The following is a 26,188-nucleotide window of genomic DNA, read 5'->3' as shown; positions in this document are numbered from 1 at the left end:
GGAATAGTCTACGTTCATCAGGTTAGTTTTTTATTCCCTGAACTATTTGTCTAACTATACTCCACATCACGTTTTGGTTTGATTTGTTTTTGATCCAGAATATAATCTGGATAGTGGCCAGGTTTTCATAGGGTGGAAGTATACTCCATTCATTTGTTTATAAATGTTGTTCCGCTCTCTATCAACGCATAGGTTGATGTTGCGTTTGCGAAGTTAGATGTTGCGTTCATGGCTTGGCGAAAGAATATCTCTATAGCATATTTATTTTAAAGTAGTGCTTTGGTGTGTTAGTAAGATGTCTAGTATTTTTATTTTCATTAATGTAGGTAGAACTGTTTATAGGCGTAGAGCACGCTGGGTGCTTGAGACTCAGTCCTTATCAAGTAATATAACGGTGAAGCTCAGCCCCACCCAAAAAATTATAAAAAGCTTGAAAAATAATAAAGCAAATAATATAAAAAACATAAACATAAAAGAAGAATAAAATAAAAGTGTTTCCTTGAATGTTTTGGTATTTAATATTTATACTCGCATATTCTCCGTTCCAATATGAAAACACATTTTTTTGTTTTGTTTTTGAATTTTTTATCAGTACATCGACTTCAAAAGAATAAGTTGTGCGTTGACTTCAAAAAAAATATAATTACAAAAGTTTATAATTTTTTCAGTTGGATGATGAAACTAATTAAATTCAAATCGTTGAGCTGTGTCGTTTATAGAAGCCTTGTTTTTGTTTAGAGCAGCCTGGACCGTTAAAATTAAAGACATTTAGTGCTATGCTTAATCTGCAACAAAGCTGCGAAACATAAACATGGCTTTACCTCGTCATTCAAGAGACAAAATGACGTGGTGGAAGCATGTAAAAGGCGTGAAAAAGACTTGTACAAAGTATTTAGATCCAACAAATTTTCTCACTGAAAAAACACTTTACAAGTTTTTGCTCTCAAGCGATTTGAACTTTACAGATAATCCGTTTCTATGATTGCTTTAAATTCATGGGGATTAACAGTTATCCAGCATCGTAATAAATACTAATAGAAAGAAATAATGGGTAATTACACGGTTCTTAACTCTTTACTATATCATTAATATCTTTTAGTTAAAATTAGTTATCACAATTTATATAAATTTGTTTAATGAGCAACTAAACATTTCTACTTTGTATTAGCTATGCATACGATTAAATAGTATGCATTCAATTAAATGTGACAAGCTAAAATAGCTGTACAGGTACTCGTACCTTAAAATGTAGGCGCACCTTAAAAAGTTGATCATTGAATTTTGGTCTCTTGTATTTTCAAATCATCTGAAGAAAAATTTTTATTATACAGGCAAGAACACAAGGCATAAGACAATATAATTTAACAGTAATAAAATAAAACAACAGTAAGTCCATTCTATGTCAGGTATTCACGGACAACTAATTGTATTCTGTATTTGCTTTAAAAATTGAAACACATGGTTTCACTTAAAACATAAAACTAACATTTAAAACAAAGAATTAAGTGATAAAGGCTATATACGGCAACCATCAATGATAGAAGGACTTGAGTTTCAACTTAAAAATAACATTTAAATCCTAACGCTGTTCTAGTTATGATTAGGAAATTTAGACTTACATTTTTCAGACCTGCGTTTTGCAGACTTAAATTTAAGATGAACATTGGTTTTTTTAAAACTTCTAAAAAACTGTCTTTGTAAAATATTGTCTGTCAAATATAATTTTGCAAATAAATAAACCAATATCAAAGAAAAATTTCAAATTAACAAAAAAAAAAATGATTTCAATCAGAAAAAAAAAAGATTTAAAAAATAGTTGATATTGATGTTCGATTCAAAAGCTTCTATCATTTTTAATTTAATACCTTTAGCTTTGCAGAACTGCTTGCTACAAACTGACTTTAAAAGTTATTGCAAATAGGGCACTGCTTGTAACCAAATACAAAACACCTTCCTTTAAATTGATAATGATCTTTGCATTTGATAAACTGTTCTTTTATTATTGCACAACTTTTTTTTACTTACCTGCTTCTTTTTGTCTTTATGCTTCGTCTCATTTTCCTTTTCGGTTACCGTTTCTAAGACCTTTGATCTATCCCTCCATTGATCAATGTTGTTGAGTTATACTTAAGTTTTTTTTTTAGATCTTTTTTAGATTCAACTGTGAAAATGGAAGCGAATTTGGCACATCTTAAATTGGTAATGTGAGTTTAGTAAGATCTTGGATAACTCGTTGGGTATTTTTCAGGTTTTTTTGTGACAAAAAAAAAGATACGATTACATTTTCTACCAACGAAAAGAAATTAAGTTTTCGGAAATCTTTGTAAAGAGCATTATTTTGGGATCTTATAATTTTTAGTTTCGAATCTTTTCCACGGTGAGTTTTTGTGCCATTTTTCTAGATATTACTTTTCAAGATAATACCAGATAATACAATAATAATAATAAAAGATAATACAAGATAATAAATACATTCCCAGATAATACAAGATAATACAATAATAATAATAAAAGATAATACAAGATAATAAATACATTCCCAGATAATACAAGATAATACAATAATAATAATAAAAGATAATACAAGATAATAAATACATTCCCAGATAATACAAGATAATACAATAATAATAATAAAAGATAATACAAGATAATAAATACATTCGCAGATAATACAAGATAATACAATAATAATAATAAAAGATAATACAAGATAATAAATACATTCCCAGATAATACAAGATAATACAATAATAATAATAAAAGATAATACAAGATAATAAATACATTCCCAGAACAATATACAAGTAGGTGAATAGTAATATAATCTCTGTTCTCGCAGATCATTTGATAGCAGCAGTCTCCTTTTCTAAAGAGCACTACTTGCACTCCCTATAAATTTAAATTTATAAGTTTTGGTGTTTCACCATGATTAAATGTGCATTTAGTATCTATTATACCGTACCGCACTCCTTTTAAGGTTTCTCTACCGTTCTTCATTATATCGTAACATAATCTTTCTAAGATTTTTTTACTATTCTTCCTTATACCTTTAATTCTACTTTTATTGACTTAGATAAATTTCACCCATTGCTCTAATGCAGTTTAAAGCACGGCTCATAGAAAGAGAGCTTTCAGTATAAAGGTACTGAGTATCATATGCTTTGCATGCATACAATACTTTAATAAATTTAAGATGACTGTGGACAAACATTTTTTTTTCATCCATTAGACATCTGTTCTTATTTTTTGCATACGATACTATTGAAATCTTTAAAACTTTTAACGAAAATTGAAAGATGGTTTTTATTTTTACTAAATATAGTACCATCTAAAATGCAGTTTATAGTTCTAGGATCAATATTATATCTTCCTTTTTTAAGCAATTTGTACCCTCAACAGTTGTTGTTTTTTGCAATAACCCACAGCATTTGTAAATTATTTTTATTCAACTTTATTTTGTTTTATTAATCTTATCTCATTTTAATATTCTTTAACTTATTAATAAAACTAGATTAAAAAACATTTTGTATAATTTAAATTATAACTTATAAATTCATTCAAAATTTAGAGCTGCCCTTTAAGGTATAAAAAATCTACATTAAAAAGTACAGCTGAAAATCTGAACGTCATGTATACAATCTGTTTACATAAACTTAACGCAAAACAATTATGAAATTATCAAATAAAATTTCAACATAATTAAAAAAGTTGTTTCAAAATTATTGCACAGAACATTTATTTTAAGGTTCACATTGTAAAATAGGCTTTAATTTGCTGAACTGTTATTGATTTATTAAAGAGTGTTAGTGGAACAACTACCCCCGGGTATTTGAATGACTATATCGCATGTTCGAATTCTAAGCATAAGCTTTCAGCAAATGTAAAAAAAAACTTATGGCTATTCAAAAAACCACCAACACTTCAAGGTATTTCCTGTATGATACAATTGATCTAATCAAACTATTGAAAAATATATGATAAAACTATTGATTGGACTTAAATGAAAATTTTAAAGTACAATTTCATGGACATTAGAGAGTAAATACTTAAAGTTTTATTCAAATCAGATCATTAGTAAAATAATGGCGAAGCAAAACTTTTTTACACACTTAAGAGTGAATTATTATGTACCAAAAAGAACAAGCAAAGACAGCGCTTTTTTATGGATGCCTAATATTGCAAAAGGTGAAGTAAAAAAAAAGAAAACATGAGCACAGAATTATTCAAAGATATCAAAATGAAAATGATCGAGTCAAGTTTATTAAAAATTTCAGGGGTACTGCAATTAAATCATCACCAAAAGTCTGTAAAAAAGTTTTGCGTTTTCTGAAAAAATATTTTAAAAACGCCAACAAGAAAATATGCATGTGTCTTAAATGAAATTACTCCACATTTGAAAAAATAAAAGTTCAGAAATTAAAGCTAAATCTTACAAACAAGAATTGGCGCCAAAGTATAAAAAAGGATTGGATCAGAAGGATCGAACAGCTTTCAAAAAAAAGATTAAAAGACTAAAGTAAGCACTAATAGCACTTTATACTGTCGTCTAAAATTAATGGCTCGTTCAAAACCAAAACTTTTAGAAACTAGCAATTTCGATGTTCAGAATTAATTTATATTATATATTTTAAATTATGTAAAAGTTTCATTTAATTTTAAGTCTGATAAAACTTTTATTTGTAAAAATGAGCCCAGAGTAACATTCGCTTCAAATTCACATGGGATGCGGCTGGTTTGGTTTCATCGAAAAACATCGGTTGAAAAACATCGGTTTTTCATATTTTGTTAGACTCTAGAAGACTACTATCACTAGCTTTACTATACATCTATGGGCTGTGTCAAACGAGATTTGCAACTCAATTTGAACCAATGGAGACCACCTTGCATCTCCTAAATGTCAAAAAAAGTTATAATTGGCTAGAGTTTAGATATTGGATAATTTTGGATCTTGCCAAATTCAGAAATATTCAACTAATTAATTTTAGAATATTTTTGAGTGCTTGTGAACAACAAGTTCTCTCTCCTAAGAATCCTAAACTTGAAAAAGTAGATGAAAGTATTTTATGCATGCCTGAGACATCTTTTACTTGTGAGCAATTTTCTTGTCTAGTTCACATAAAACCATAAAACTTTAACATCAAACCTGTTCTTTATGATATATACCACTATAAAAGTACACATAATTATTTTAACACGTGTTTTGTTATAGTTTAAATACGGCATGCAATACACTGTTGCATGGATAACTCACCATTTCATAACAATAATTAATAGCTGTAAATCACTTTTCAGTCAGTTTTTAGGTTATCCGAGCTTGTAACTCTAACGTTGGGTTTTAGTTTTTTGTACAGACATGGTTTCAAAGTAATACAAAAAGGATATAGAAAAGTAATAGTTTAATATACAATTAATTTTCTTTAACTCTTGTGAAGAACGAAAGTTCAATTAAAAGTTTATTCAAACTAAGCCAGTATTTATCCTAATAATAACATCAACCCATTTAATTCTTTGAAGATTAAGCAATTTTTTATTTTCCTGTAATAGTATGTTAATATTCAAAAAAAGAATATTTTTCACAAATAAAATTTGTTATCGAAAAAAGGGTAAGTGTAATTAATTAAATATCGTTATAGATATAAATAAATTTACCCTTTTTTTATTCTTAACTTCCACATGCAGGAAGGCAGCCTTCCCAATGGTCCCTAAATTTTATTCTCGCGCTGTTAAGTAATATTCATGTTAAAATTAAATTAATTTTATACTAAAATCATACTTTGGCAAATACCACGCTTGTTAACATGTTCAATATAGGGAAATCTACCCTGAAATTTTAGAATAAATTTTAAACAAACTCAACTTTTATAAGTTTAATCATGTGGTTTATTTTTTTTTTTGGTACTAATCTATTTCTGATATTTTGTTTATAATTAGGTTGTTCAAGAAAACTATTATCCTAATTTAAATAATTTTCAATTCATTTATAGAAACAAACTTTTATTTAATTTAATAATCCCAGATGAGAGAGCTAATTTAAGATGAGATGAGATAAAAAAAGTGTTACGCCATTTTTTAAAAAAGTGTTACGCCATTTTTTAAAGATGAAAAAATTTTTTATAGTTATTGTCATAGATACTTTTTACGTTTTTTAAGTTTTTAAGTTTTTTAAGTTTTTAAAACATGAAATAAGACTTGAATGCCTTAGAAAGCTCGTTTCATACATTTAGTTTTTATATAATTTAATAAAATAGACTTTAGGTTTTTTTTCAAAAAATGTCGCTTTTTATTAAAAAGTGTTTGCGAGAAATAAATTAGGCTTTTAACATTACCAACTCTGGCAATATTCCCCTAGGCAAATAACTTTTGGATTTTATGGTGTTTAGACACCTGCTTTGTTTTTTTTTTAACATTCTTAAACATATTTAAAACATTCTGCAATGATATTTACAGATAGCGGAAAATAAAATATTCAAGAATCTAAAAATATTTGATTAGCTTTCCAGGTTTGTTTGAAAAAATCTGTATAAATGAAGCAAGAAAATCTGTATAAATGAAGCAAGAAAATTTTTTATTCTAGTTGTATCAAACGTGCATTAAAGTAAGTTTTTTTCAAATAAGTTTTTTTTCTTATTGAACCACATTACATTTCTTTGATTATTTTTAAATTCCATCACAGTTATCTGTGAACACAATGAAACTGCATGATAGTTCTGTGAACACTTTAAAAATAAATATTGCTATTTATACATAAGCACGTGCATACATAATTACATGCAGTTATATTATATATACAGTGTATATTTAACAAATCGTACTGTATATTATCTACTATGAATTTTCTTATACATGTACACATATTATATATGTATACATGTACATGCATACATATAATTATAATTATATAAATTATGAAACGAATACAATTTTTTTTTATTAAAATTTAAAAAATAAAATGAAACTTTTTGATTTTATATGCATTTATCACATCAAGATGAAGATTGCAGTTGTTTTTACGCTTTTCTTTGTGAGTTTCGCTTATTCAGCACCGGTGGAGGAAGATGACTGTTTGTCATTGTACAGCAACGAGGTATTATTTAATGTTATAAAGAATGTTGTCAATAATATGTTTTTTGTAAAACTTTTTTTAAATTGCATGCTATTTCCTCGATATCTTAAATATTCTTATTTTCTTGTAAAATTTGAAAAAATAGTGGAAATAAATAATGTTTATTCTTGATTTCTTAAATAAACTTTTCTTAAATAAAATTATATTTAATTGATATTTTAAACTTAAAACATTCTGCAGCTTTATCTGTTGGAGATTTTTTTTTCAATATTCTATTATTACTACATTGTTCATCATTGCTTATCAGTGTTCATCATTGCTCATCATTGTTTACCATTGTTCATCTCCTTTTCTTTCCAGAGAGGGAGATGAACAATGATTCTTTTATTTTAAAACTGATAATGTTTGCTGATTAAAATAAAAAAATAATACAATAGCAGCAAAATAATTTTTTTAAATAACAAAAGAAAAGTTTGAAAATGTTTACAATAATAAGATAACATATTTAAAATAAAAATGTTCTTTTTAGTTATGCTCAGCTTATGACAGCCTAGAAAAAGATATTGATGGATATGCATACAGTGGATACAATAACATCGATTTTTTAACTAATGGTAAAAAGCTTTGTTTTAACAAACCATGTTTTCTTTAAAACATGTTTGAACTTGAGTTGTTTACTTAAAAAAATCTTTGTTTGCAAACTTAGTGTTTAGCTTTATCAAATCTAAGTAAGTCTAACGAAATACTTAAATTAAATTACGAATGCATATTTTTATATTAATAAACTTTTAAAATTTTAAAAATTGCTAAATTCTTTTTTTGTAAACGATCTTGCCTAATTTATTTATTATATTACATAATAAGGTATAATAATTACATAATAAGGTATAAAAAACTGTAGTTTGTTATTAAGTCTGATGAAATAATGAGCCGTTAATTGAAACAAATAAAAATGTAAACAATCTAGTTAAACTAAACTAAAAATTAAATTAATGAAAAGTTAGCTTAGTTTGATTGAATTTAAAAAAATGTACTCCAAATTTAATTATAAAATGAAAACATCAAGTAATATTAATTACTAATTTAAAAAACAAAGACAGGGTTGGACTGGCACTGAGGGGCTCGGAGGGAGACGTAGATGGGGTCCCTATGGTAGCGAAAATTTTAGCGAAAAAAAGTTAGACCCTTAATCACATTATTACGTTCAGAAAGTCCTAATAAAAATTGTCGTAAGGTGGTGGTGGTGGGGGAGGCAAAACTTATTTCTCTCCAGCACACTTTTGTTTTTTTCTGGGCCCTGGGCTTATATAAAATATATACACATGACTCAATAAAAACACGAAGATTAATGTTTTTTGTAATAAATTAATTTTTTAGTTTTTTACTCAAGAAAATATTTTTGACAAAAAAGAATTTAGTTGATACATTGTATTTTTATTTGTCTTTAACTGTTGTTGTTTTTTTCATTGTTCTTTAGCGCTCAGAGCAAAGCTCGACTTTCTTGTTTCATGGGGATTATTAAACAAAATTCCTTTAGTTGGAGACAAGCTTCATGAGTTCGTATCCAACAATCAAGACCTTATTATCGGCGTTCTTAATGGAGGAATTTCAGGACTTATGAAACTCATTCCGAAATTGCTTTTATTTGCTGGATAAAACAAAAATTTGTAAACAAGTTTGTAAACACAATAAGAATTTGGTTGAAAGAAAATTATTTATCTGTAGTTTTTCTTGATATAAGATGGACTCTTGAACTTTTGAATTTTGAAGTCCAAGATTTGCGAAAAGCTTACATGACTCGGGCTCAAACTTCGAAAGGTTAAGCACTTTTTTATTACTAAATATGTGAGAGTGAGAAGAAATGGACAGGCTGTAGAAACAAAATACTATTGTAAAAATAAATCTGATAAACTAAAATGCCTATAAATCAAATAATTAAAAATTAACGATTTAAAAAACAGTGAGTAAAAATAGATAAAAAGCTAATATACTTAAGTTAAGTTTTAACTAAAATTGTATTGATTACACATTTTTACAAATTTTTACAAAGCTTTTGCCTACTGTAAACTTTTTTTGCTTACTAATTAATTTTCCATGCTGATTCTGAGAATTTCAAATTTTTCTATATTGTTTTAAGGTGGTTTACCAGGTAATAATTTTTTTTTTGTCAAATTGAATTTTCTTTTTCAGAAAATTAAATAAAATATTTCCAATAGCAAAATTTAGTTACTAGTTATGAAAAAAAATTTGAATTTCTGAAATTTTTTATAAAAAACATCAAATTTTAGCCGAAAAAGGCATTAAACTGTACACATGGATGAAACAAGAAAACTCAAAGATAAATTATCTTTTTCTTTCGAAATTTTGCACAAATAATCTTGCTTATTTAATCACAAATAATCTTATATTATCTAGTTCCTGAACTAAAATGAAGTTCATTGCACAAGTAGAAAGGCCAGTTATTAAAATTTGCTATAACTTATACCACTTTTCAGGGGGTCTACATGAAAAAATCATGAACAATGAGTAATAACACTGTAAATAGAGCACCTTATGTCTTGATTTTAGTTCAGTCTCCAGATCTAAGTTGTAACTGCAAATGCTGAAAGTTTCAGCTCCCTATCTTAAACCGACCTGGAAATATCTTGTTCCGCGTAAAGGTAAATAGCAAAAAATGACATATTGAGAAAACAGCATTCTGAAAATATAAAGATAAAAAACAGTCTAAAAACTTCAAGAAGCATACAATTTTTTAGCTTCAAGTTCTTATTCTTTATCAAACCAGCCTTTAGATTATCCCCTTAATTGAATTCTTCTTTTTTTAATAAAAGTTTTTTTTTTCTCTCCATATTACTAACACGACACTTGTCCTTTTTCAATGAACCGGTTACAGTCTTACCACTGTGTGGTATATTTAGATACTCAAAAACGCGTTTAAGACCAGATGTTCCTTCATTAAAACTCAATATAGCTGAATTCACTCCAATTTCAAGGGTAACTTTTTTCACAAACACATTTTTGGGACACCTAGACCAAATTACATTATTGATCCCTTCATTGCAATTTTGTGTTTCTCCATGAACACACTTTTTCAATAATTGGTCATCACTTAAATCATTGAAATCACTTAATATAATATCATGAACCCATATAGGTAGATTAACTTTTGGTTTATAATTGACATTTCCCTGGTCATCTTCTGATTTTTTTCCACTTACACCAACTTTCAGGTCCTACAGGACATAAAACATGGCGTTGTGATTGACTGTTGAAATTACAGTGAAAAAGTACTGCTCTAATGTTCTTTTTCATTTGGTATATCTTTTGTGTATCATTTAATTTGCAATTTTTAGCAGTTTGGCAAATAGCCATTCCAAAATAGTTCTGGATGATATTCACTGCCCTTTCTGTCAGATTATTTTTTCCAGTTAACTTTAGCCCTCCATGTTTCTCTTTACGATGATTACGGAGACAGGTTCCAATTCTTTTCTGAATGTGTCCAATGCACTCTAACTTTTCTGGTTTGATATCATACTCAGCTTACACTGATCACTTGCTACTACATAATTAAAAGAAGAGGAGTCCCCATCTTCAAGATAGTACTTTTATATGAGTGCATACAATTCTAATGAGCGTTGAAAGATATTAAGTGCACCAATCCTTTCCATTGCCCCTGACAAGTTTGTGAGGTTTAAAGATCAATTGTGACTTTTTTTCCAGTTTTCATATTTAGAATGTTGTTTTCTGTTGAACCAAATTTGACACCCTCTGCAATACTTGCTTAATACATCTGCATAAACACATCGACCTCTATTTATGGCAGTAACTACACTGTTAAGAGAAGAATGTTCTTGATTATGCATTGTACCATCAAGAGAAACCTATATTAAAAGAACACCGGTAGGAGATTTCTCAACGGCATTTGCTTTAATTCATTTGCAACAAATTTTTAAAAACAATCTTTAGCAGCAGAATTATATGCAGCTTGAATCAATTTATGATTATGTTGAAAAGCATTTACATTCATGCAACTCATATTTGTAATATAAGCGAAACAACTCATAGGTTCATGCCCTTGACCAATCTCACGAAAAGCAATAACCATTCTTAAGTTAATATCAAATGCACTCCTGCCTTTACTTTGTGTGCTTTTGTCCACAGTATTACTTGTAAAAGTGCACCATTCATATGAACATGATGTGCATTTGATTTTCAAACTGTGTGAAAATCCCATTCTCTTTGAATCATCATTTTGTATGGTTACTCCATTTTGACAATCTGGGCAGCTACCAACTTGCATTAATATTTCTTTGAGAATAGGAAAATACATAATTAAATTAAAATCATCTGAACACTGTTTTTCATTCAATTTAAATTTGCTAAGCTTTTTAGCACTTCATGATTATTTTAGTAAAGTTGTTGTTACTATTTCGGTTTTACTTGCTTTTCGGAACTTGTTCCCAGCGAATGTCCTCTTCACTTTTCTTAAATGATTTTTGTTATTTCCCATTACTTTTTATATTAGCTATATTTAAATAATAAAATCCATAAACAACTTCATTAGTAGAGGTAAACATAAATATAAAGTTTTGTCATTTATTCATCTCTTATTTAACACTGAAAGTAAATGTAGTTAGTTTATTTTTTTTTTTAATCTACGGTATAGAACAGACTTAACCATCATACTAAAATTCAATTTTTTGAAAAGTATGCCAAGTATACAAAAATTAGTCCAAAACAAGAAAGAAAAGTGTGTTGATAGGGGCCGTTGCTATGGAAAATTATTTTAACCACCTCGTTTAAATCTTAAAATAAACCTTTTGTGTCTTAAAACAATCTAAACAGAAAATTTGAAAAATTTGAAAAATATAAACTTTATTTCCTGGTAAACCACCTTAAAGATGTAACGTTTTAAGTGATATACATCATCATTGCCTTAAACATTTCATGAGAGGTTGTTAGTGCGCTTCTCTTGCAACCTAGGCCTAAATGAGGAAAGAAAAATAGTGGTTGCCAAGACAGATTATAATACGTATATTGTATATGGTAAAATACGTTACTAGTACACAGCAAACATGTTATAGTGAGTTTTCAGCGGACCTCTATAGGCATTTTGTGCGGACCGTTGTAGTTTTGCTCGGCTGCCACTAATCGGTTGCTTAGTGGACAATGGACCAATAAACAACCGATTAGTGGCAGCCGCTAAAAATGGTTAGTCATAACTAACCACTATAAAAATGTCAGAAAATTATCGGCTAGCCATTTATAGCGGCTACCACTAATGGTCCACTAAGTAAACGATGAGCAAAACTTCGATGAACCGCTAAAAAAATGCCTATATAGGTTCACTGCAAATCCAATAAAACAATGTTTGCAGGTTAGGTACTGTAAATACGAAAATTACCGTTTTCGCATTGTAAAAACTTTCATAAAACCTATAAAAACGTTATGCATACCCGTTATTAAATATGCATTTAAAGTTTGCACTCAAAATAGTTTTTTTAAAAAAACGTCTCAAGCTACACTTAATACGTAATTAGAGTATATATATATTAGATGTCTTATACGCATTATGCACGTGTTTGTGTCTACTGAGTAACTTCTATTCTTTACATAATGGCAACTAGAGGATGTCGAAATCCCTCCTGATAAGTTTTACAATGTATGTGTATATAAATGAGACTAATTTGTCTTTAAAAGTAATTAATAACTTTGTTTTTGCAGATAACCAGGGCCGTACCAAGGGCGGGGCCGGCCGGGCCGCGGCCTGAGACGCCAAAGTTGGGAGGGCGCAAATTTTAATAAATTAAAACAACAATAATCAGTTTATGAAACAAATTTTCACGGCGTCGCTGCTGTTGATAAAAAAATTAATTAAAATTCCGCCTCTTGACACAAACTCCTAAATATTAAAGCTCATTTACTGAACAGAAGAGCGCCCTTTAACACTAACATACCTTTGATAAATTTTGAAAATTATGATTCTAATTTGAATCGAACCAAAAAATTATCTGGTGCTGAATTTAAGAAGAAAAGAAAACAGCGCCAAGAAAGTGACGAGAAACTACAAAACTGTTTCAAAAAGTGGTTGGTAACAAACTCAGTGGAAAAACAAATTATTTCAGAGGATATTTGTATTGAAGTTAATGACAATTCAACAGACCCTATAATTGACTTAAGTTCAGATAATCATTTGGAATTAATTGAAGAGGAGATTTTTATCAGCCAAAGTCAAGAAGAATTTTGCACAACTGATTCAGAGCCAACAAGGGAAGATGGAAATGCCCAGCTTTCAGGCCCAGCTGAAATGGACGAGGATGAACTTCATTCAGAAATCTCAGGAATTCCAGTGGCCTCAGAAGAAAATTTTCAACACAGGGATTCAGCAACATGGCCTAAAATAACGGACAAAACAAGATGCTTTTTCGATTGAGCATGGGCCAGAGCAAGACATATGAGAACTTTTCCCAAGCACGCTGTGTGATTTTGACAACAGAATGCGACACTTCAGCCCAAAATGGTATAAAAAAATTCATCCCAATGATGAAAAATTTGTTCGCACTTGGCTGCAGTACAAACAAAAAATGTTCTTTATTTTGTTTTTGCTGTTTGTTATTTTCAACAACAAAAACCAACAATTTCTCAGAAATTTCCAAAGGATTTTGTGATTGGAAAAAACTAAACCCAAGAATTCCTGAGCATGAAAACAGCAATCAACACCAAAGATGCTATTCTGATTGGAAAACTCTTGAAAAAAACCTCAAGGAAGGAAAGACTCAGGGTTCTGATCTGCAGGGAATTGTCAGTGGAAAGATGAAAAAGTGGAGAGACATCTTGAAAGTGATCGTTGATGCAATTTTGTTCTGTACCAAGAACAATCTTGCCCTTCGGGGAACAAGAGAAGACATTGGTCAACAAAACAGGGGCATTTTTCTGAGCTTAATTGATTTGATTAGCCATTATTATCCTTTAGTGGCTGAACACATTGCGTCCGTTAAAGCAAAAAAAACCACAACATCCTACTTTTCTCCTCGAATTCAAAATGAGCTGATTGAGTTACTTGGGCAGAAAGTCAGGAAAGAAATTTTGTCAAACATCAAAGAAGCTAAATACTACTCTGTTCTGTTTGACTGCACTTCAGATGCCTCCCACAAAGAGCAGATGACTTAGATCATCAGGTATGTCCACATCAGTGATGAAAGCCTGCACAATTAAGGAAAGGTTCGTGGACTTCATTGAATCTCACTAAAAAACCGGAAAATGTCTTGCAACAGAGATAACTTAAAAATTGGAGAAGGATGGTCTAAACATTTTCGATTGCCGGGGCCAAGGCTATGGCAATGGAGCCAATATGCGCAGCTCACACTTTAAATCTTGATGGTGCTCATGCTGCTGAGGTTTCCCCACTCATGATTAAGTTTTTTGGAAAGGTTCAAGCCATCTTTAACTTTTTTTCAAGCTCCATGTCAAGATGGGAAAAACTGATAAAAACGTTGACCATCTCATTAAAAGGAAACAGTGACACAAGATGGTCTGCCAAAAAAGAAGCAATCACACCATTGCACAGACAAATCAAAGACGTTCATCAAGTTTTGGAATCCATTATCCACAATCCCATGACAAATGCTGTCACAGTTAGCAGTGCAAAAGAACTTCTCATTTAAATTGATTTCAGTTTTTTGTGTTGGTTGGATTTCTGGTGTCAAATTCTTTCTCTAATTGACCGGGAAAACAAACTGCTTCAGTCAAAAACTTTCAATTGACATTGCCGCAAAAAAAAAATGAAAAGATTGAAGGCTTTCATTCAGAACCTTTGAGATGTTGGGGTGGACAAAATTATCACAGATGCCACAGAAAAAACTAACCAGAGCGGAATTGATGGTGGCTTTCCAATCAAGATGAAGCGCAAAGTGAAGCGGATTGCACTTTATAAAGCTGAAGATGGCTCTCACCTTCTCACAGCAGAAACAGAATTCGGATTTCAGTGCAACCTTGTGTTTGACAGCATTATTACAAAAATTGAGTGGCGGTTTGAGGCTATGTCTGCTGTATCCTCTGATTTTGACTTCCTCTGCGGACATTCACTCTCTAAAAGTTCAGTGGATGAACTCAAGAAAAAAACTGCACATTTATCTCAAATTTGCAAGGCAGATTTAGATTTTTCCAATTTCCAGTCAGAAATGACAAGCTTTAAATATTAAGCTGTCGCAATGATGGACAACTTTGAAAAATCTAGCCCGATAGATATTTTGCAGCTCATTCATGAATATTCTTTGACCAATGCTTATCCCAACACGGCAATTACTATTAGCATTTTCCTCACCATACCAGTCACAGTTGCAACGTGTGAGAGAAGTTTTCGTAAGCTTAAGCTCATAAAATACTATATGAGGTCAACAATGGGTCAAGAACGTTTGTCTAGTTTGGCTTTAATTTCAATTGAAAATGAAGTTGCAAACAACACTGATTTTGATGATGTCATCAGTGAATTTTTTTTTTTTTTTTTTCGCTGTTTATATAAAAATAAAATAATAAAATTACAATGAAACTTTTACGTTACACAAAGAATATATATAAAACAGACAGGGGCTCAAAAAAGATACGGATGACTAGTGTCACCACAATCTTTTCACAGAGCCCCTTTACAATAACATTTAAAGCTCACATGGCTTTAGTAAATTTACAATAAAATATTTTTTCTGAAAAATACTACGTGAAGAATAAAACTCAATAACATAATTTACAATAACATTTAATAACATTTAAAGCCCACATGACTTTAGTAAATTTGCAATAAAATATTTTTTCTGAAAAATACTAGGTGAAGAATAAAAACTCATATATACATCCTCATATGTACACAAACAGATACACAAACACATATACAAACATACTTACACACACATATATAAACATACTCGCATATATATCAGAAGTTTAGGAGATGCAATTTCATTTGTCGTTTAAAAGAGGAAGTGCTTTTCAAATCTTTTATATTTTTATTTTTTAATTGATTCCATAATGACGGACCTTGGTTAATAATTGAGAATTTTGACACTTGTGATTTTACTCTGCTCAATTGATAGTTATGGTTGCTATTTGACCGAAGATTGTATTTTTGTGAAAACGCCAATGTAAAAATATCAGAAAATACTTTTGGCAGCAAGATATTCTTATATTTATACATAAATATTAATATTTGAAGCGAATTGATGTAATATTTGAAATCAAAATTTGGAACAACAACATTTTTGTTCCAAATTTTGAGTTGCCAATTTCGTTTTCTGTTTTTAAAACTAAATTAAAAAACTTTATTCTTTCTACTGAAAATATATATAAATATTTTTGAAATGTAAATTATTTTCTGTTTTTGTTTATTCTACATTGTTAATAATTATTAAATCAATTGTATTTTTATTATATTATATATACACGTTTGATATATTTGATATGGTTCTGACGACAAGATCTTTTGGATCTTCTTTCAGATACCAAGTTTATGTATTGTTATATTGTTATATTACGATTAATAATTGTAAACCAAAAAAATTAAAAAATTAAAAAAATAAAAAATAAAAAATAAAATTAAGTTTTGATATTTTTAACACATTCATGTATTTCATTACAGAGGATGGGTTTTCTAATCTTTTTAAATAGTTAACCGCTTTACATGCGTGGTTTTGTAGCCTCTGTAATCTTATTAATTTAGTTTTGTGTGTGTTAGCCCAAACAATATTAGCGTAAGAGAGATGACAATGAACAAGACTGAAGTAATGCATTTTGCGTGATTTCCCAGTTGGCACGCGACGTCGATCCAACGTTGAAATAACGTCGATCAACGTCGATTAACGTTATTTTAACCTTGGATCGACGTCGTGTGCCCACTGGGTTATAATCTAGAAAGGCCCTAAATTTATATAATACACTTATAGCAGATAATATTTTTGGGGGCGCAATTTTCTATTCTTGCCCTAAGCGCAAAATTGGGTCAGTACGGCCCTGCAGATAGCAAAAATATTTTCTTTTCAGACTCAAGATGAAAAAAATATTTGTTATTAAGTAAACGCTATATAATTTAATAAGTGGTTTTATAGCAAATAAGCTTTCTTTGAATATTGACAAAACAAAATAGATTTTGTTTACTAAACCCTCTAAATCCGTTAACCTTTCACTTAAACTACCTGAAATAACAAATAACAATACTAAAATAAAAAACTATTTTTAATGAAAATTCTTGAAATAATTTTCGATGAACATTAAATTGGAAAAGCCATATAAAGTTTGTTGATAATAAAGTTTTAATTACTTTGGGATTATGTACAAGACCAAACATCTTTTGAATAAAATATGTTTAGAAAGTTTATACTATTCGTTTAGTTTTTCGAAAGTTTCGAAAGTTTACACTATTCGAAAGTTTATATTACTTGCTTAATTTTTAGTGAGTTTGCATTATATTATACAGTGTCGGATTAACCTTTAGGCAAATAAGGCACATGCCTTAAGGCCAGCAAAAAATCCAGGCCACAAAAAATTTATACATAAATTTATATTTATGTCTTATCTTTATTGATGAAATTATTATAATTATCCCAATTATTATACACATTTTGTTCATATATCAATTTTACGATGTCAAAAATTGTAACTAATTCATTCTTATAAGTGATAATTTTTTTCTTCTAAAATATCGATTTAAAATATTTCGAATAAAATATTCGAAAAATATTGTGTTTTTTTATATTTTTGAAATTTGATAACACTTGTTTTAAACAGTGGAACTCTTTCGTAAACAATAACAAAGCGTAGTAATAAAATTAATGGTTTTAACAAATGAATATACTTTTAGATATAGCTATTGTTATAAAATTGTAGTTCTTTAAATTTATTAGTAGGTTTAAAGAAGAAAAAAGCATCACATTTACTGCAGAAAGAACTGGGTATAGCTTTTTTGTTCAACATGCCATGTTTTAAATGTTTCTATCAAAACATATTTGTCACATATTTTATTTATTGTTGATATTAATATAATAAAGCTCACTAATATAATATGGATTAGATCCATGTATCTCAACTATACTGAGTGACTTTCATTTTGACTTTCACTATCATACATTATTATATATATATATATGTATGATTTTTTATCATATATATATAAAACAATATGTTTAATCATTTAATATATATTATCAATTATATATATTAAATATAGGAGTTAACCAAGGATAGATCCTTGGGGGACTCCACATAAAACATTTAAAACTCCAGATTGTATATTACACACGTATTGTTTTCTATTGGTAAGATAACTTTTAATCCGATTGTAAGTTTTATTATTTATATCATAGTACTTTAGTTTATCTAATAGGATGCAATGGTCAACTGTATCAAAAGCTTTTGATAAGTCAATAAATACTCCTAGAGTAAATTTGTTTTGTTTAAAGCCGTTTAAGTATATGGATCAGAGGTCTGCTTAGACTGATTATATTGAAGATAACTAAATCGCTAGTTATTTCATCAAACCCTAGTGCTATTTTTTTTTTTAAAAAGGAAAAGGCTTCTTCGAATTCTTTATAGTTGAATTCATTATCATACATTATAGCGTTATTTGCGGATTTTAGGTAGTTTTTAAATGAATCAGATGTTGGACTTATTTTATTAGCAAGATTATGACCAATATTTATAAAATATTTGTTAAATTCTTCCGAGATTTGTTTTTTACAGAATAGGTCAGTGTTGTTAATGTTAATTCTTTTTGGTAAAGAAGTTGAATTTATTTTTTTCATTCCCATTATCTCATTAATGATGGAGCACGTTTTCTTATTATCAGATTTGCATTTAATGATTTGATTGCTGTAGTATTTATTTTTAGCCTTTTTGATTTTGATAAAAAATACTTATAATTTTTGTAATTTATCTCATTTTCAGTGTTTTTATTATTTTTTTTAATTTATTATAGAGTTTTTGCTTCTTTTTTGAGCATTTTATCAGTGATTTATCCATCCACGGATTGGCAACTGCTTTTATTATTTATTTATTTTTTATTCTTATTTTATTTTATTTTTTTTATTATTTTTAAAATTTTTTAAACTATTTTTTTTTTAAATAAGATAAAAAATACCAAAATACAAATTATTTATTAACTTTTTTTTAAATTGTATTTGAAAATATGATAATCAAATGAAAAAAAAAGTCGCATTTGGCAGAAATTCTCTTAAAAGCGATCAATATAAAATAAATTTAAATTTTACATATCTAAATGTATATATTCTTATATATTTTTCATATACCATATAGACATATGCTATATACTTTTATATAGCATACAGAAATAATAAAAGATTTAAGTTTTACATTTTTTACAATAACTAAAATTCAGAACCAATTTCAAATTTTCAAGATGTAAAGTATGAGTTTCACGAATAGCTTAACATTCTGGTATATACACTTTTTTTAACCATTCAATAAATGTGTCATACTTCATCCAACCAGAATTAGAAATTAAATGTTTGATACCACCTAAAGCCCACTCAGCTCAAAAGTTTCGTTTTGCTTTGTATACCATAAATGAAAACACATGCATTACTGGTGCATAATACATCACAGATGATGTGACTTTTTCTTGTGGAAATTTATTTAGACCATCGGTTTATAAATACATAAAACCAGTCTTTGCCATACCTGCCGTTTTCAAATAGGTCTGATTGATTTGTACGAAGAAGATAACCGCATACAAATTTCATGACATTATTACGTGTTAAACCACAACCCCAATCATATAGGAACTTAAACGCATGCACCATCATTGACTCTGTTTGCTTTGTGAGAGTACGGTTGTTGATCTTGATCCCTTGAAGCTACCATTATTGTTGTTTATACGACCTATTATGATGAGAATGAAACGCCATATTTTAAAGCAGCTTTCCTAGTTGAAGTATTTTTTTCTTTTATATAGCTTAATGCAGCTTCTACATCTTCTTCATTGTATAACCTTTTACTTGTTATCATCTTGGAAGTGAATAATTAATAGATATCATTGAGTCATTTTTTAAAAATTACTTTATATCGGAAGAACCCGTAACTAACACATGAAAAAATCCAACAATTTATTTCATATAGGTAATTAATTTATTTCTTATAGGTAACTAATTTAAAAATTCATATACTACTTAATAAAGGAATTTAAAGTAAATATGTGAATGATCGGTTTTACCAGAAAAAACTTAATATTAATTTTTCTTACTTTTTGGTCTAATTTTTAACAATAAAATGAAAAAAAACTTTACAAAAAAAAACATGTGAATAGAGGAGATGGTTCTGCTTCTTCTAATGCTTTTATTTTTTTAATAATCCTTTTAGTTCCGGTTTAATTCAAATTTTTCTATCAGTTATCGAAAGTATAGTATGATAAGGTTGACCCGCTTTTACTCTCTCCTATACATTGATTAATAAATCAGATATGACTGACTGACTTTTACTCTATCAACTATAGTTAAATGTTGTGCTTTAATAACAACAAAATTTACAACAAGTTGATCTAAACTTTTTTGATTTAACTTAAAACGCTCATTTCCTTTATTGGTTCCATATTTCTTGAGAGTAGATTGCACTGCTTCCTAATTTTTTCTATTTAATAAAAGCATTTTTCTTACCTTCAAACTATAGGTTTTTGAAAAGCAACCATCTTAAATGGGTTAATTATCTAATAAAAGAAAAACAAAAAAATTATACTGTTTTTGGAAAAATTTGCTGAATTGGATTTATCAATAAGTTTATCAAATTTGAAACTTTAGCAAATTAAAAAAGTTTCAGAACTTTATTTAACATTGTGCAACTTGTGAATGTACATATTTAACAATTCAAGTTGCATCATAAAATCTCTAATCGTCACAGTAGTGATTTCTGACTGGTTGATTTTTTTTTTCTTTGATTTAAAGAATGGCATTTAATCAACGAGTGTGTGCTCCACTGCGCCTATCCTTATATTAGTCGGTGTATGTAAATAATAAACAGCAATTTAACTTTCAATAAACAAAAATAATAAATGCAAAATATAATTTCCAATTTGAGTCTTTAGCCATAAACCATAGATTAGAGGCTTCAAACCATAATTACCGCAATCACATCTTAGAGCGTTACCGAAAGACTAAACATGTAACAAGTGTTTCAACGTAATTTCAAAATTTACACATTTAAAAAACTTTTAAAATTACCCAATCATATTCGCTGCCATGACTTTAAGTGATCAGACTTTACAACTGTGACTTTGATGAAAAATAAAATAACTATAGCAATGGTACCGTTGCGCTAGCCACAACCTAAAATAAATTCAAAAGAGTAGGAAACAAAAACAGTTTACCTTAATATGCCGCTTCAGAATTAGTTGATATATTTTTAGCTACACTTATATCGTTTCATAAAAGGCCACAGAAAACACATTATGCATTTATATTATTTTCATTTATTCCATTGAATATAAAAAATGATTTTAAGCCTCTCCAAGCCAAACATTTATCTGAGAGATAGATTTGTATTAAATATTTCAGTTTTGTAGACTTATCACATTAGTTAAGTCTTACTAAGACTGTCTAAGCAACTGAAAGACTTACGTTAAGAACGTTAGTTATTAAATTTAATTTATAAATATATAGTATAGTATAGACAAAGGTAAGAGCATATTTTATACAAACTTCCTTCTGATTTCAGTGTTATTATTACATACGCCATCACTAACTTTTTTAATAACTGCAACATCGCCAACAATTTAAATAACTACAACCATTTTGCAAACTAGAACCACAAGCAATAAAATTGCATCAAAAAAATTGTGTTTAAATTTAATTTAAAAGGAATTTTTTGGATTTAGTTGGCTACATGTACTAACTTTGAAACTATGGGTAACCAATATAGTTTAAAAGTATATATAGCCTACGTATATATAGTTTAAAAGTATATATAAAAGTATATATAGACTACGTTGACAAATACGTTAGCAATGTCAAAAGTGTGGTTTCTGGCAAAGGTGCTACCCGTTCCCGAATGGGTAATAGAACGTCTGCACAAAGCCATTTTCGAAAATCTGCGGCAAAAGACCAATTACAATCCGGTCAAGAGAGAGACACTTTTCTTACCCGTCAAAAGCGGGGGTCTCGGAATTTTATCACCGAAGGAGCAAAGTCTTGCACTTCGCCTCAAAACACTCTTTCAACTGAAAGAATGCGAAGAGGACAAAGCTCACGATTATTACTACTTTTCAAAGTATTGGTTGGCGAGTTCACTTATAAAATTTGCAAACCAAAACCAAAGCTGGAACTTTTTAAAGCAGAACAATTTTCCAAAACACTGGGACAACAAAACGTCTCAGTACTACAAAACAACAATAGAAATATTAGGCAAAAACGGGTCCCTTTTTAACATCCCCCTAAAAACAACAAAAAAATTTTACTTAGAAGTGGCAAAAAACAAAAAGACAGTTGTGCCAGCAGAACTTTTCTGGAACGGTTCAACAAAAACAACAATGCCGTGGACCCAAATTTGGAAAAAAAACTTCACCTCCCACGCATGCTGACCAACTCAAAACATCCTCTTTCGTTTTTTACACAACAGTTTACCTTCTGCGGCCTTGCTAGTCAAAAGCACAAGGCAGCAGATCGTCAAAAATAACAAATGCAAAACCTGTGGTAAAATCGAGGACAACATGCATATCTTTGCCTACTGTCCTCCTTCTGTTGAAATTTGGGACTATTTTAAACATGTATATAACTCCTTGACATCCCGAAACAACTTTTCTCCGATAAATTCGATTTTCTCGATTGAAACAGCGAATTTATCGGAGAAAAACCCCACTTCGCAGCTGCTGTTGACACTCACTCAAACCATAATGAGTGCAATATGGAACAGTAGATGCCACCACATGTTTAGTAACAAAAAAAATTGACCCAATGGCAGTGATCAGGGTAATAATCATGAACATCTGGAATATTATTACCTTAAAATATAATTATCATGTCCGTAGAAACACTACGGATATTTTCTGTGAGTATTTTTGTATTAAAAATGTTTTATGTCAAGTAGAGAATGGAAGTCTGAAACTAAACATATGAGCTGAATTAAAACAACGGCTCGTTGTATGTTTAGTAAAGATTTCCTTCCCTCTTGCAATTTTTTTTATGTTATACAACAAACTTATTATTATATAAAACAAGCAAATCACTGCCAGCCTTTATTTTATGAAATATTATTTTAACACATAAATTTTTTTTATCTATAATTTTCGTAACGTAATGTTTATGTAAAAGTCCTGTAATTCCTTTATTTATTTTTTTTGCATATAAATCACTCCTTTTACCTTATGAACCTTTCCTTAACCTATTTTAAAATTTCCTTTTTTTAACTTAATCTAAACTCTTGATATCTTTCCGCACAACGGCAAAAAAAAAAAAAAATTAAAAACAAAAAAATACAAAAAAATATAAAACCAATAAACAAAAAAAATATATATATAAAATAAAAAAACACAAAAAAATACAAAAATACAAAAATTATGTAATAAAAGTTATAGAACAGAAAATGTATATATTTGTGAAAAAGTGTAAAACCATACATTGTAAAAACATAAAAGCTTAGTTAATGATATTTAAAAAATTGTAAATATTTACTATTTTATAATAAAAGAAAAAAAAAAAAAAAAAAAAATATATAGCCAACTAAATCTGAACTAATTTTGTACTAACCAATAATTGCCTTAGTTTAAAAGTTAGTAGGGGAGAATGGGTCGGAGTAAGCCATGGATAAGAGTGAATCATTGATCCCATAGCTAAAACGGACCAAAAAAATGGCTCTAAAATTTTACCAAGTAATCATTGGGAAATTGTTGTTGAGAAAATCCTATTTTTTTGGTGCGGTTTTTGCGTTAGCAGTGTATTCCACTTTTTTCGGTGCAAAAGTAAAATTTTTATACTTTTTGAAAGTTCTTTAATAAACAGCGATTTGAAGACATCAGATAGCTATGGAAATATAATTAATAAACAATTTAGTATCAATAACAAACTGTTTTTTATTCGTAAACCACGTACTTATTGTACATTCAACACTTTAATCCAGTTGCACAGCTTGGGGAGGAATGACCCATTCCTTGATGTGTAAGAGTGAACTGCGGCTCTTTTGTACTTGGTGTAAGTTTTACGCTAAAAAAGTGTCGTCTTTTGTAAAAAAATCAATTTTGACTTAAAGTATATCAAGTGTTACAATGCCTTGAGTACGTAGAAGAACTTCTGTAAAAGCAAAAACTTTCAGTAAAAATATGAAAGAAGCATTAATTTTAATCCAAAAAGAAAAGAGTATTAGAGATACAGCAAAAACTTTCAACATCCCATATGCAACGCTTCATCGTTATGGGAAAAAAATGCTGGTTGATGAAAATATTAAATTGACTCCAAACTATTATACTAAAAGTATATTCACAGATGAACAAGAACTAGAACTGTAGGAATATATTCTGACTTGCTCAAAAATATTCCATGGACTTCCAGTATAAGAATGCCGACGTATAGCTGTTGAGATGGCAACTACTAATAAAATTATTATTCCACAAGTGGTACAAGGGCTCAATGGCAGGCATAAAATTGATGAACAATTTTAGGAAACGATGTTTGTCCTTTAAAACACTTGAAGGATGTTGTTGAGTTAAAGTGTCTGCAAAGTTACAAGTGCTGAAAGAGGAACTCTTGTCACAACTTGCATAGTAATAAGCGTTTCAGGAAAATATTTTCCACCAGTAATTATTTTTCAACTAGTGCATTTCAAGGAGCTTATGTTGTCAGGAGCTCCCTCTGGATCTATCGGACTCGCGTGTAAAACAGGCTGTATGAACAGTGAAATCTTTTTGGATGTTATGAATCACTTTATAAGATTTTCATCGAGCACTAAAGAAATACCATCGTTACTAATATACGACAACTGCGAAGTTCACTTATCTATAGCAGTATTAAATAAAGCAAAAGAGCACGGAGTAACCATTTTGATCTTACTAACTCATTCCACATACAAGTTACAGCTTCTTAGTTTGGTGTTATAGGACCAATTAAAATTGCATATAGTGCAGCAGTTGGTTCATGGATGCTCCACAATCCTGAAAAAACATTTACAATTAACCAAATAGCTTGTTTAACATAAACATAATTAACCAATTATGTTTGTTGACGAAACGCATTTTTTTTATCCCAGAACATGACACTATTTTCTTGTATGGGCTATGAACTTAATGAAATTATAAACTGGTTAAAATTAAAAAAATTTCCAATTGGTTTAAACCAAACAATCATTCTTATAATATTGAAAAAGCAAAATATTCTCTTTTTCTTCCGTACTCTAAAAAACATTTACTTCCGACAAAATAGTTTAACTGAAAGTAAATGTTTTTTAGAGTACAGAAGACTGCTTTGTTTTTTTAATATTATTAAAAAGTTTGTTTGGTTCAAACCATTTGAAATTTGTATTAGTTAATTGATGGCTTTCAAATTAGAGCAACATATATTTTGCGTGTTTTTATTGATGAAACTCTCACATGGAAAAATCACATTGAAAACTTGTCCTACAAAATTTTCAAAAGTATAGAAATACTCTTCAAAACAAGAAGCATGCTAAGTAAGTATAATTAAATTTAGCTTTTTCACTTTTCATTCATAAACTAAAAAAATATATACGAATGAGGATTGGAGTAGTGCAAGTAATTTTGACTACTGTTGCCAACAGAAACGCTCTGACGTCTTATTAATTTTAAAGATTCATGCCAAGCCTTTATTTATTGAAATGAATGCCCTAAAATTAATCAATTTAAATTAATCAAATCAAATTAATCAAAACAAATTAATCAAATCAAATTATTCAAATCAAATTAATCAAATCAAATTAATCAAATCAAATTAATCAAATCAAATTAATCAAATCAAATTAATCAAATCAAATTAATCAAATCAAATTAATCAAATCAAATTAATCAAATCAAATTAATCAAATCAAATTAATCAAATTAATCAAATCAAATTAATTTTTTTGACGAGGATGATGCCTTGGTGTTTGAGAACTTCCAGACATTGGGTGAATTCTAAACATTTTTATATT

The 26,188-nt window shown here is 28.9% G+C and overlaps 2 protein-coding genes across 2 annotated transcripts; both read left to right on the top strand.

Moving 5' to 3' along the window:
• The first annotated feature begins 6,511 nt into the window (after window positions 1-6,511).
• LOC136081835 (uncharacterized) lies at window positions 6,512-8,780 on the top strand. The gene is made up of 4 exons (XM_065800080.1): window positions 6,512-6,598; window positions 6,992-7,087; window positions 7,596-7,680; window positions 8,544-8,780. Exons 2-4 carry the CDS (start codon window positions 6,992-6,994, stop codon window positions 8,720-8,722), a joined length of 360 nt encoding a protein of 119 aa, XP_065656152.1. The 5' UTR covers window positions 6,512-6,598; the 3' UTR covers window positions 8,723-8,780.
• Window positions 8,781-13,501: 4,721 nt separating this feature from the next.
• Window positions 13,502-14,236, top strand: LOC136081380 (uncharacterized). The gene has a single exon (XM_065798692.1). It carries the CDS (start codon window positions 13,502-13,504, stop codon window positions 14,234-14,236), a length of 735 nt encoding a protein of 244 aa, XP_065654764.1.
• The last annotated feature ends 11,952 nt before the right edge of the window (window positions 14,237-26,188 follow it).

Source organism: Hydra vulgaris, chromosome 06 (assembly GCF_038396675.1).
Source record: "Hydra vulgaris chromosome 06, alternate assembly HydraT2T_AEP".
Lineage (NCBI taxonomy): Eukaryota > Metazoa > Cnidaria > Hydrozoa > Anthoathecata > Hydridae > Hydra > Hydra vulgaris.
This window is presented reverse-complemented; position numbering and strand designations above follow the sequence as displayed.

Coding starts and splice junctions, on each gene's coding strand:
- LOC136081835 (XM_065800080.1), top strand. CDS start 6,992: ATGAAGATTGCAGTTGTTTTTACGCTTTTCTTTGTGAGTTTCGCTTAT. Junction 7,088..7,595: donor TGTCATTGTACAGCAACGAG/GTATTATTTAAT, acceptor TGTTCTTTTTAG/TTATGCTCAGCTTATGACAG. Junction 7,681..8,543: donor CATCGATTTTTTAACTAATG/GTAAAAAGCTTT, acceptor ATTGTTCTTTAG/CGCTCAGAGCAAAGCTCGAC.
- LOC136081380 (XM_065798692.1), top strand. CDS start 13,502: ATGGGCCAGAGCAAGACATATGAGAACTTTTCCCAAGCACGCTGTGTG.